The sequence below is a fragment of the Anguilla anguilla genome, chromosome 5, assembly GCF_013347855.1.
Source record: "Anguilla anguilla isolate fAngAng1 chromosome 5, fAngAng1.pri, whole genome shotgun sequence".
NCBI lineage: Eukaryota > Metazoa > Chordata > Actinopteri > Anguilliformes > Anguillidae > Anguilla > Anguilla anguilla.
Window position 1 is genome coordinate 56,887,812 of NC_049205.1, and position 11,632 is coordinate 56,899,443.

At 46.8% G+C, this 11,632-nt stretch overlaps 1 protein-coding gene across 3 annotated transcripts; it reads left to right on the top strand.

The window, feature by feature from the left end:
* Positions 1–1,293: 1,293 nt before the first annotated feature.
* dhodh (dihydroorotate dehydrogenase) lies at positions 1,294–11,632 on the top strand. 3 transcript variants are annotated; one of them, XM_035419858.1, is made up of 9 exons: positions 1,294–1,349; positions 2,075–2,287; positions 3,147–3,346; positions 6,474–6,556; positions 7,240–7,427; positions 8,051–8,161; positions 9,541–9,694; positions 10,070–10,229; positions 10,330–11,632. In XM_035419858.1, the coding sequence occupies exons 1-9, from the start codon at positions 1,332–1,334 to the stop codon at positions 10,397–10,399; spliced, it is 1,197 nt and encodes a 398-aa protein (XP_035275749.1). In that variant the 5' UTR covers positions 1,294–1,331; the 3' UTR covers positions 10,400–11,632. The 3 variants fall into 3 exon arrangements, with proteins under 3 accessions (XP_035275749.1, XP_035275750.1, XP_035275748.1); XM_035419857.1 differs by lacking the exon at positions 1,294–1,349 and adding an exon at positions 1,663–1,971; XM_035419859.1 differs by lacking the exons at positions 1,294–1,349; positions 10,070–10,229; positions 10,330–11,632 and adding an exon at positions 1,654–1,971 and having other exon boundaries at positions 8,051–8,176; positions 8,214–9,651.

The window sequence follows — 11,632 nt, forward strand, 5'->3', positions numbered from 1 at the left end:
TGCATGTGGATGCCAAACATTCTCTGAAACTGGTCACTAGGCACCAAAAACTGAAATATATTATTTCTCAACCCCCACCTATTTTAGGTTCCCTTTTCAACAGAGCAATAACTCCGTAAAGACAACTGCATGGAGATAACAAAATACTATAACATCCACCACATTATACCCCAGGCAACTGACCATACTCACCATTTTGGACCATATTCGGTGATTCCTCTGATCTTCCTAACAGATACTGTCCAACCCACCATGTTTGCTTATTTTTACCGTCTTCGTTATATGTTTTTTCGAGGAACATTCTGGCGTTGTCGCCGAGGACCTGCAGAAGATCACCGCCGATCTTCCTGCAATACTCATCCGCTTGGGACCAGGTCAGCGGCCCTGGGGAAATCCGGTACCGCACGCCCTGAAACAGGACCCACTCTTCAGTACTGGAGTCCTGGGCCTTGACGTGGGACGAAAGAGTCTTTGGGATCCACAAAAATAGAGAAATCACGATTAGATAGGCCATGGGTGATGTGGTCTTGGTACACGGCATGGTCAGCCACAACGACATTTCAGCCAAGTGACGGACTGTGGAAAAAAAATTCTGTTTCACCCCACTTTATTCAAATGGGTGAGATTTCCCAATAACAACGTCAAATCTGGGCTTACTTCATTAGGGAAATGACTACAAGGAACCCAGCACGGCATGCAAAGAAACAATAAAAAAAACTACTTTGCATACCTCAAGGTCAAAACAGCAGAAAACGTGATTTGCAATTCCAGCAAGTATACAGGCACACAGAATCCAATGTAGTTGGCTCAGTCAGGGTACAGTATAATGTTAGGGCCAGATATGTAGATGGTCTTAGGTGACAACACTAGTTGTGTATATTTTGTTTCAAGTGTGGTTCTATCCCAGTGAGCTGAATTATTCACTGACACTAGAATTTTTTGAGCAAAACCATTCAGAACCAAACAAAGCTATCTTTGCTTATGCCCATGTCACTCTAGTGTGCCACCGTCAGAACTACAGCAACAGCCCAGCCACAAAACCTACTTTAAGGCTTTCGAATCTGACCAGTTTCACATTCCAGAAAACTGTATTCATTCGTTTATTTTGCTTAACTACATTAAATAGCAATAATTGCTGTATCTTTATTACTTTTCTCTGACAATCTACACATTAAGTGACCCAAGCTAGGGCATCTCCTTTGTAGTTCTATTTCACCTCTCAAATTTTTTTTTTTTTTTTTTTTTTTTTTCCCGAGATATCGCGAGTTCATGTCCAGGAAGCGCTCCGTCCACGTGAGTTACTGCCATCGTTATTCAACACTGGGACATCAATGGCGGGACAACTGAAGGTAACTTATGTGCTCATGTTGTCTTGTATGCTTTCGCTTGGGATTTTAGCTACGTATCAAAACAACCGGACCCAAAAATAATTTTGTAAAAATTTTTACATAATTTTTGGTATGCTTGGAACGAACTCGAGTGTACTGTAGTGAACGAGCTTTTAAGTTATCCAACTTACTGACGAACTGGCTTCCAATGCAGATATCTGGCTTGCTATTGTATGTTACCTAGTAATTAGCCGTGGTTGACTCATAGGGTGTAGGATTAATTTAGGACAAATGCGTCTTGTTCTGTAGCTAGGTGGCTAGGTACGATAGATAGTTTAACAGCGCAAACAGATCAGCTTGTTCTAGCCCAACGATCTGTATAAGAACACAGTGTGTTAGCCTAACGTGAAATTGTCATTACTTTCCCGTTGCGTTGGTTGTTCTGTGCGCTGACTAGAGAGGATTCGGGACGTTTGTGCATTCAGCCAACGAAGGTTGCTAAAAAAATCGGATTCATTGCTTTTTGGGCGATGGTGAGCAGTCTAGTGTTTCTATAGAACGTGCTTCTCCTGCCAGCCGCACAAACTGTAAGGTGATGCACAGAATCAACAAACGTGACCGTGACAAAATAAGATGGATATGTGTATGTATCTATATATAGCTAGTTGATACATATATATAGCTAGTTGGTTTAAGATGTGGCTCAGGAACAGCGGTTTACTTTTGTCTATTTCGCTTGTTTACAGTGGCGTCTGAAGGAAGCCATAAAGGTGATAGGCTCCGGGAGTTTCCTGTTCGTGTCCTACCTCACGGCCATCGGCGATGAGCGCTTCTATGCCAACCAGCTGATGCCTGCTCTGCATAGGATTGTTGGACCAGAGACGGCCCATGTGATGGCTGTTCGATTGATCGGTATGGGATTGGTACCGTGGACCCGGTACCAGGATCCAGCCTCACTGGTTAGTATCTGCGCTCATTTGCGTTTTGCTCGTCATGAACGAGAGTGAGGTTATTGGCCTTCTCCCTGGATGATTGGCGACTGGGGTCATTTTTCAGGAGGCAAAGACGTTACTTATCAGACATGGGAACAGATCGGCAGGCTGTCACTCCACTGTGTGGAGGCATTAGTATCCTGCCAAAGGGCTTGGCCTTGCTGTTTGAAACAGTGTCACACTTGCTACGAGGTGTCATTGCTGTACTTCTGTTGCACTGTCTGTATGCTCACTGTGCTGTATTTACATTTAACACATTTAAGCACTCTTATCGTGAGCAACTTGTATATTGAAAATTAAATTTTTAAAAAATTCAGCTGTGCAACATTACTGATTTTTAGTGAAGCAAGTCAGGTTAAACACAGAGCTCACAGGTACAATGGCAGTGCCCCACCAGGGAATCAAACCTGCAACCCCAGTTCTCTATTATATTGCCTATGTGAGAGACTTATGCTTAGCTGGTCTGAAACGTCAAATGCTGATAGTCATATACATTTGGATGTTGCATTGTAGTTACCGGAGCTTCTTGTGTCTTTGTGTGTTTGGACATCTCTGTGTGTGTTTTTGTGCGTATGTTTGTTTGTTTGTTTGCGTGTGTGTGTGTGTTTGTGTGCGTGCGTGTGTGTGTGTGTGTGTTAATACATATTTGTGTGCGTGTGTGTTGTATTTGTGTGGGTGTGTGCTTGTGTATTTTTGTGTTATTTGTGTGTGTGTGTGTGTGTGTGTGTGTATTGTATTTGTGTGGGTGTGTGCTTGTGTATTTTTGTGTCATTTATGTGTGTGTGTGTGTGTGTGTGTGTGTGTGTACACATGTGCTGTCCTTTAGGAAGTGAATGTTCTGGGCTGCAGGTTCCGTAACCCTGTGGGAATCGCGGCTGGCTTTGACAAGCACGGCGAGGCGGTGGACGGGCTGTACAGACTGGGGTTCGGGTTCGTGGAGGTTGGGACGGTTACCCCACTGCCACAGGAGGGGAACCCCAAACCGCGAGTGTTCCGACTGAGCGCTGACCAGGCGGTGGTGAACAGGTACAGGCCAGCCATACAAACACCCACACCTGTAAAACTGTGTATATGACCAGGGTTTTATGGACTCCGCCTTCTAGGCTTCCCCCTGGATTTATTTGTATGTGGGGTAGGTGAGATGGTGAACTTGACCTCTGACCTCGGTTTGGGGAGTTGGGGCTGCACTGGTGAGATCATGGAGCGGGGGGGTAGTCTAGTGGGATGGGTGGGTGCTGTTGTTAGAGCGGACCCGTGAGGTGTGTGTGTGTGTGTGTGGGGGGGGGGGGGTTCATTTTATTAGTTTTATTTTCTTAGTTTGGTGCACCCTCGGACAGCCATGACTGCCCTAATATGTTACTAATCCCATTTCCCTATGCTTAGTTTTTCCGCTTTGTGTGTACCGAGTGGACACCTCAATAATACCCCTGTCTGCCCGGACTGCTTGCGCTGCTTACACAAGGGGCAGCGCATCAGTGGTCAAAATTTTATTATGGAAATTGTAAATTCCATTATGAATGTCGTTTGGCGTCATGGACGTGAGTAGTTCGAAATTATTGTCGACATCAAAGAAAATGAGTTACCAGAGACCGGAAAATAATGAAAAAAGAGGCAAGAAGAGAGTAGCGAACCAGTTTGACGATTAATGTTGTGTTAAGCAAGCTGGCTAAAATAGCGCGGCTTAAACTCTGCTCTGTGGAAAATTTAGGAAGTTTTGAGCAGCACCACCATGCTGTCTTTCAGCCAGTGAATGTTAGCCTGCTGGCTAACTTATGGCATTTCCAGTTAAATTCCAGCTGAATAAGCAATGTACCGTGCTGATATCGGCTAGTTAGCTGGTAGAACTGTTGGTGTAGCCTACACCTTGATGTTACAAGGTATTCCTGGTTACGTGGCATTCTTGTAAAAGTAAATGTTTTGGCATGGTCCTGTATTTGGGTTTATCGCCTTTATCAAGACCCTAGATACTGCGTATCAGCCAATAAATGATCCTAGATACTGCGTATCTGCCAATCAATGCTTTCTAACCTGTGTCGCATTTACAGAAGAGGAACAAAAAACTATTCTCACGTGTAGGCTGTAGTGGCATCATTTTATAACTTTTTTTTTTTAGTTCATGTATCTTTGATTGCAATGTACCATTGATTGCTTCACTCTGAATATATGTGTAGCCACACACTCATCAACAAGCAGATCGATTTGATCTGCAGTATGCATGCACACACTGTATGTATTTCATTACCTCCTCTTTCTCATATCGTCTGGCATGGTCTTGTAACCTATAGGTCACAGGTTCGATTCCCAGGTGGGACACTGCCATTGTACCCTTGAGCAAGTTACTTTACCTGCATTGCTTCAGTATAGCTATATCCAGCTGTATAAATGGATGCAGTGTAAAAGTTGTGTAAGTCGCTCTGGATAAGAGCGTCTGCTAAATGCCTGTAATGTAATGTACGGTGTGCTGCGTGTGTTTATTTGGTGTTGAATGAGTGGCCAGTTGTTTTTCATGGAATTGTGCAGTGAGTTGGAATCGATTATTCCCACATCACTCGTGTCAATATTTCCACTGCCCGTGGGAGAAAAATCGCCCAAAGTTACTTACAGATAATGTCGAATAGGGCAGACAGACTCTGAGCACTTGGTGATTTGGTGGAGGCTTCCGAAAGTATCGCCCATTGTTTGTGTTTTGGAGTTCACGTTAACGACAACAGATCGCCTCTGACACACTATGGAGCAGCTTTGATTCAGTGAAGAATTCGGTGTCTTGCGCAACTTTGTTTCCTTCAGGTTAGGGGAGTAGACATGTTTGGGCCGCATGACTGTTTTGACTGGCAAATTTAGTTAGTGCTGCCGGATTGAAGTGCTTTTCAGTCTTCATCACCAGGGCGGTGGAGAACTGAGAACTGTCAACAGGAGAAATCTACAACAGATGGTGAAAAAGCTTCTTAAAATGTTACTGTAGAATAATAGTGGATTGTGGCGTTCAGATTCAAAGTAGTTGCACATATTAACAAATCCTTTATCCTTCTTATGTAAAGCATTGCACCAAAGCAACGCGCGTCTAAATAAAATCCATATTGATAATTCTGATATTGGTATTGAACCTTTTACACCATTTACAGGCCATCTCGTTCATCCTTGAGGGCTATAGTCCACACCCAGACTGTGCCGTGCCGGGACCTGGAAGTGCATTTCCCTGTGTGCTGTAGCCACCGTGCCCGAAACGGAAAGGGCGATCTGATGTAAATGTGCGGCAGTGTTTAGACAGCGCGACAAATCCTCTCTGTGGCACTGTGTGTCTGGTGTGAAGCGTGTGGGCTGGTTCAGCGGCCTGCTTTAGGCTACCAGTTAACAGAGCAAACGCTTTTGGAGATTCGAAGAAGAGAGAGGCGCCGCCCGTATCGCGCTCCGTTTTCAGAAAACTCGTCGGAATTCTCGTCCGACAACTATCGCGTCCAAATAAATGGTAGCAGTTTTGCATGCAATTTCAAAGTACCGAAGCACGAAAAGTTGGATAGCCCAGCTAAAATGAAAATCAGCAGAGCAGCCGATGCATTTTCAGAATATGGCTATGCAAAATTTAATTAAATCAATAAACCAGTATTGGACCCCACTGGTTACAGTATGAAATTTATGTTTTCAGTATGGAAATTGGCATCGCATGAACAATGGGCAATAAATCAAATAATAAAAAAACGGGCAAACTCATTTAACTGCAGCAATGTTTCAGAATTAGCCTATGTGAAATGCAGTGGATAGGCTACAGACAGTAGGCTGCCACGGTATATTTACAGTACGTAAGGTGTATTAGTGTGTGGTTTGGAAATCGGTTGCATCGGGGTTTTGAAATTGGAAAAATTAGTGAATTCTTATTTTATGGTAGCGATCAGTCAATCGCATATGGCAGGGGAGCTCCTGCAGTCCTTAATGGACTTACCATGTAAGAAAGCGACACTTTAATTGGCGGGCTGTCGGTCTTGATTAGAAATGGGCATTAAGAATTTAAACGAGTGCGTTGGGTAATCTGGCACATTGCTTATGTGGGAGGCAGTTACGTAGGAGTTCACGGTCACCAAATAAAGGAGAGACTGAGAGAGTGTGCTCTTAATTAAACACTTAAGCTAACCGTTGTCTTTGCGCATGTATTCCTAAGGTATGGATTCAACAGCTGTGGCCTCGCGGCGGTCCGGGAGAGGCTGAAGGCCAGGGAGCCCGTCCAATCAGAGCTCACTCGGGGTAACTGATCGCTTTTACACTGGCTGTCCTGTTCCCCACCAGTTTTGAGCTGCAGTATGTGTCAGCTGACATGTACTCTCAGTGTAAAATGTATGAATGAATGTATGTGTGGTCTGTCTAATACCGCATTCACAGCTACTTGAGTGAAGAATCACTTGCACAAAAATAGTATGTGGTCCGTGGAATGTGTGGTGGTGGTTCGGGGTCTGAAATGCTGTAGAGCTTCTCACCGAGGCATCAGCATTTTTGGTTCAAGTAACATATTTATACTCAAGGCAATTGATGTAAGAAATCACATGCAAAGCTGTATGCAAATCAGTAGTTTTGTGAATCGACTTCTGCGCAGAAATTTGAATCCTTACTAAGAAAAAGCACACTGCTGTTGTGCTTCATTAAGAATTAGTATTTTTTTTAAATAATGTTGTCCTTTCCTTGTGGCGTGTTCAGAAGGAATAAAGGAAAAGCCGCAAGATAAGAAAAGGAGGATAGTTGTGAAGCATTTTAACGCAGCCTATATCTGGGTGAAGTGCTGAGCATCACAGAATGTTTCACACAAGATCTTTGGGAGAGAAGTCCAGAGCTTATTGAGCCAGCTGCAGAATGACAAGATTTGGACTTCACTTCCCATCACCCTCTCTTGCTGCCTGTATCGTTGTTAAGACCGTGTCACAATGCACTTTCAGCTGGCCTGCCAATGGGAGTCAATCTGGGCAAGAACAAGCTGTCCGAAGACGCGGCGTCCGATTTTACGCAAGGCGTGCGATCGCTGGGACCCCTGGCCGATTATGTGGTGGTGAACGTGAGCAGCCCGAACACCCCTGGCCTCCGGGACCTGCAGGGCAAGGCAGAACTTCGCCACCTACTGGACAAGGTGAGAATACGGTACCAGTTTTTTTTTTTTTTACTAAGGGTGCATTCCAATCGCTTCCTTCTTCATTTCAATCCTTCCTTGCTTCCTTTTCTAGTAATGAAGGCCAAACGGGTAGAAGAATGTGTGAAATTGACATCTGGAATCACGCGTTGTCAACGTGTTCTCTTTGCTGCAACTCTCAGAGGTCCTCAGTCTTATCCGGCAAGAGCCAGTGTGGGTGCTGGCTTAGGTTCCAACCAAGCAGCTACACGCCTGATTCTACTCATCAGGGTCCTTTGCAAAGACTCTATCTGTTGATTGATTAATATAATCATGATTTTATGGTTGGTGCTTTCCTCTTAAGAGCCCACATGACCTTGGACCCTTCTGTGGTAAACCTACACGTCAGTGTAGCTGAGCTGGAACTCTGCTCTCGAGAGCTGAATGATTTCCTTTGCTGATGGTGAAAATCAGTGACCTGTAGCAAGATAATGAGGGCTTCTGGGATACGTCTTGTCACACTATCGTCTTTGGGGCTGTCTCACCATGATGAAGTGTGTGTGTGTGTGTCTGTGCGTGCGTGCGTGTGTGTGCCTGTGTGTGTGTGTGTGTGTGTGTGTGTGTGTGCGCACTTCTATATGCAGGTTTTGAAGGAAAGGGATGCCCTGAAGACCAAACAGCCTGCAGTGCTGGTGAAGATCGCCCCCGACCTCAGTCTCCAAGACAAGCAGGACATTGCTGATGTCATCACTGAGGTCAGCGAATGGACACGCAGCACTGTAACAGCCACGCCCTCTCTCCCCCCCCCGCCCCGCCCCGTTCTGTTCCATCTCCCTGCTTTGCTGGGTTAAATCCGCTCTTTACATTCCAGTGCACAATGCTACTGCGATCACCTGTAGTTTCCCAGCTAAATAACATTTACTCAAACATGTTTAGTGAGTATCCTCGTTTTGCATGTTTTAGGCATGCTTATTGTTTGGTGCACCAACTTTATGTTATGCAGTCTGAGGGAGGGTGAAACAAAATATTTTTCTCATTGATCGATTCACCTGCTGTTCATGTCTATTTAGCATGGCCAACTTCCCCAGAGAACACAATGCCCTATATTATGTGTATAATCACCACTGACCATGAACCACAGCAGTAACCAGTAACCTAAGTTAACGGAAAACGCTACATAGCACTGGAGCGCTCTCACGCGGTAAACCAGACTTCAGTCGCCGCCGCGTTGGGTTTTTCTGTTTGAGCGTAACTATGGACACGGGCCGTCCGTTCCCCGAGTGCTGAGGTAATTGGAGCGGCCGGCTGCTTCGGTCGCGTTGGCGTGACAACGTAGGCGGCGGCCTTCCGCTCCCCGAGCCGAGCCGAGCCGCGCCGCGCCGCGCACTGACAGGCGCGCAGGTTTCCAGGCCGCGTGCCGACGTGCCGTGATTTGCCTGTCTGCTTGTTTGTTCCTCCCTCCGCTTCCTGGAGGGCATGAAAATGAAGCGTTTCTTTGGGCTCTGCCAGTTCGAACCCCGGGCTTTGAAACTGTGTGCTCTTCTGCGCTCAAACCTGGAACACAGCTGTCTAAACCGCGCCTTCCAGTCATCTAATGCTGAGCGTTTTCGTATGGGTCTGCCGGCCCTACGAGTGCTAATCTAAGACTGTGTCCCCTAACCCCACTTTCCTAATAATAATACTGCCTCCTCTGTTTCCTGCACTTACTGCGATATGTGGCTTTGTGTTGTAAAATTGTATATTTCGGCGACGGCTATTGGTTGTGGCCCTGATGGAATCAGCGCTGTTCGTCACCTAACCCTGTGTAGGTGCAGTCATGAAAGCTGCGCTGAATTAGAGTGCCTGCATAATGTAAATGTTAATCTATGGGCTGTAAAGCATTGTTACCTGTTATGCTTTGGCTATGTGTTTGTTTGGCTTTGTGGTGATTTGGCTGTGTGTTGTGCTTATAGCCCCTGTAGTTCTGCCGTTCTGGGTGTTTGTGTTTCATTGCGTAGGTTTGTACTCGACAGTGTGTGCGAGCGTGAGATTGCTTGTGTGTAAGCTTGCTTCCCTCCTGTAGACCCTGTGTGTGTGTGTGTGTGTGTGTGTGTGTGTGTGTGTGTGTGTGTGTGTGTGTGTGTGTGTGTTTCAGCTCGGGGTGGACGGGGTCATCGTGTCCAACACCACGGTCTCCAGGCCGGAGGTGCTGAAGGACCCCCACCGGGTGGAGACGGGGGGGCTGAGCGGCAGGCCGCTCCGGGACATGTCCACACACACGGTGCGGGAGATGTACTGTCTGACGAAAGGTAACGCATCCAGGCCCCCCACCTCTCCTTCTTTCTCCCGCCCTCTCTCTCCCTCCCTCCCTCCCTCCCTCTATCCATTCGGTTCCTTGCTCCCTCCCTCTCTCTCCCCCTCTTTCCCTCTCTGTCCCCCTCCCCCTCGCTTTCTCTGTCTCTCTCTCTCTCTTTTGGTCCCTTGGTCCTTCCCTCTCTCTCTCCCTCCCTCCCTCTCTCACTCTTTCGGTCCCTTACTCCCTCCGTCTCTCTCCCCATGTCTCCTTCTCTGTCCCTCTTTCTCCCTCTCTCTCTCTCTCTGTTTTCTCTCTCTCGCCTCTGTGTAGAGCACCCCGTTGCCGTGGAAAGGTCGCTCGTTTAACGTCCTCTTTGTCCCCCGTCCAGGGAAGGTGCCCATCATCGGGGTAGGGGGCGTGGCCAGCGGCCAGGACGCCCTGGATAAGATCCGCGCCGGGGCGTCGCTGGTCCAGCTGTACACCTCGCTCACCTACGAGGGCCCGCCCGTCGTCACCCGGGTGAAGCGGGAGCTGGAGCAGCTTTTGAAGTGAGCGCAGCCCCCCGTCCCCGTCCCCAGCCCCGCCGATGTTGCTACGCAACGACCGAAAGCCTGCAGAAACTCTCTAACGGCTGTTTTGTCTTCTCAGAGACCAAGGGTTCGAGAGCGTCTCGGAAGCCGTGGGCGCGGATCACAGGCCAGCGGGGGCCGAGTCCTGACCGGGACGCAGAGACGGGGCGATCTCCGCGCCTGAAAGACCGCAGCCGGAGAGAGACTGGCCCCTTCACTACAGCATCCTGCCCCTACTTCTACTTGAGCTGCCATTTTGGGGGTGACTGGCTTGACCGCCAGGCGGGCTGCGTTGCCCGTATGCCAGCCCGGCAGTGCAGGGAGGGCCCGGCTTCCGTCCTGCTGCAGAGGGTCCGGTTTTTCATACGGCGGTGTTCATGTGTATAATGTATTGTAATATTATGGGGAAAAAACAAAGAGACACAAAAGTGCTTGAAAAAGGTTGTAGATAAACTGTCCTCTCAAGTATTGAACTATTGACCTTGCCAGTATTTCATATGTGAAATGATTAATATAATGTACACAGTCTTACAGAATGTAAGTATAAACTTTACTGGGCCGTTTACGCTGCATCGTGGATTTGGATTTGCTTCGTCCAAAGCTCGTTATTGGCAAACGTGTCCAATATCAGCCATGACTTGATGTGCACTGATTATTTGGTGTGGGGATGAACCTGGTGGCGTACTGGAATATGTCTTGGGCACTTTTGCATTGACCTTTGAGCCGTCGTCTTTGCATTTTGAATCAGGTGTGAATGCTGCCTGTGCACACAGAGCTGGCCACTCTTCCTGCTGAGAGACAGTCAGTCTGTACCCAGCACTTCCTGTATTACATTTCATCAATTTAGCAGATGCTTTTTTCTAGAGGGATGCACTACGTTTCTTCACAGGAAGAACTAGCACATGCTGTTTCTTCCCCCCCCCCCCCCTCATGAAAACAGTCAACGCCTTTCCTTTTCTTTTCAAGTTCATATTGTGACGTAAGGTTTGTCTATTCAAAAATCCGTTTTCCACACAAAACACACAGCCTACTGTTCCATCGCTGCACAGTGCATGTGAGTCACTGCCACACCTGAATGTATGTGCTGTTTTCTTAATTACATTTTATGCTTCAATCAGATTCACATTGATGGTTGTAATTACTGTTTTTTTTGTCTGTCATTCTTAAAGGTACAGTATGTAAGTTTGGAGAAGCCAGCAAGGCAGAGCTAGATTCTGAAAAAAAATGTTTCGTTCTCCCTCCAAAGCCCCTCCCTCCAAACACATCCACGCGCACTACAAGCTAATGGGTTTTATTGGAGTTTAAATGTCTTGGCTTGCATGATCTGTATGTCCTCATGTCAAATCTGGTGTAAAATAAAGTTTTAAAGGTTTTAGACGCAA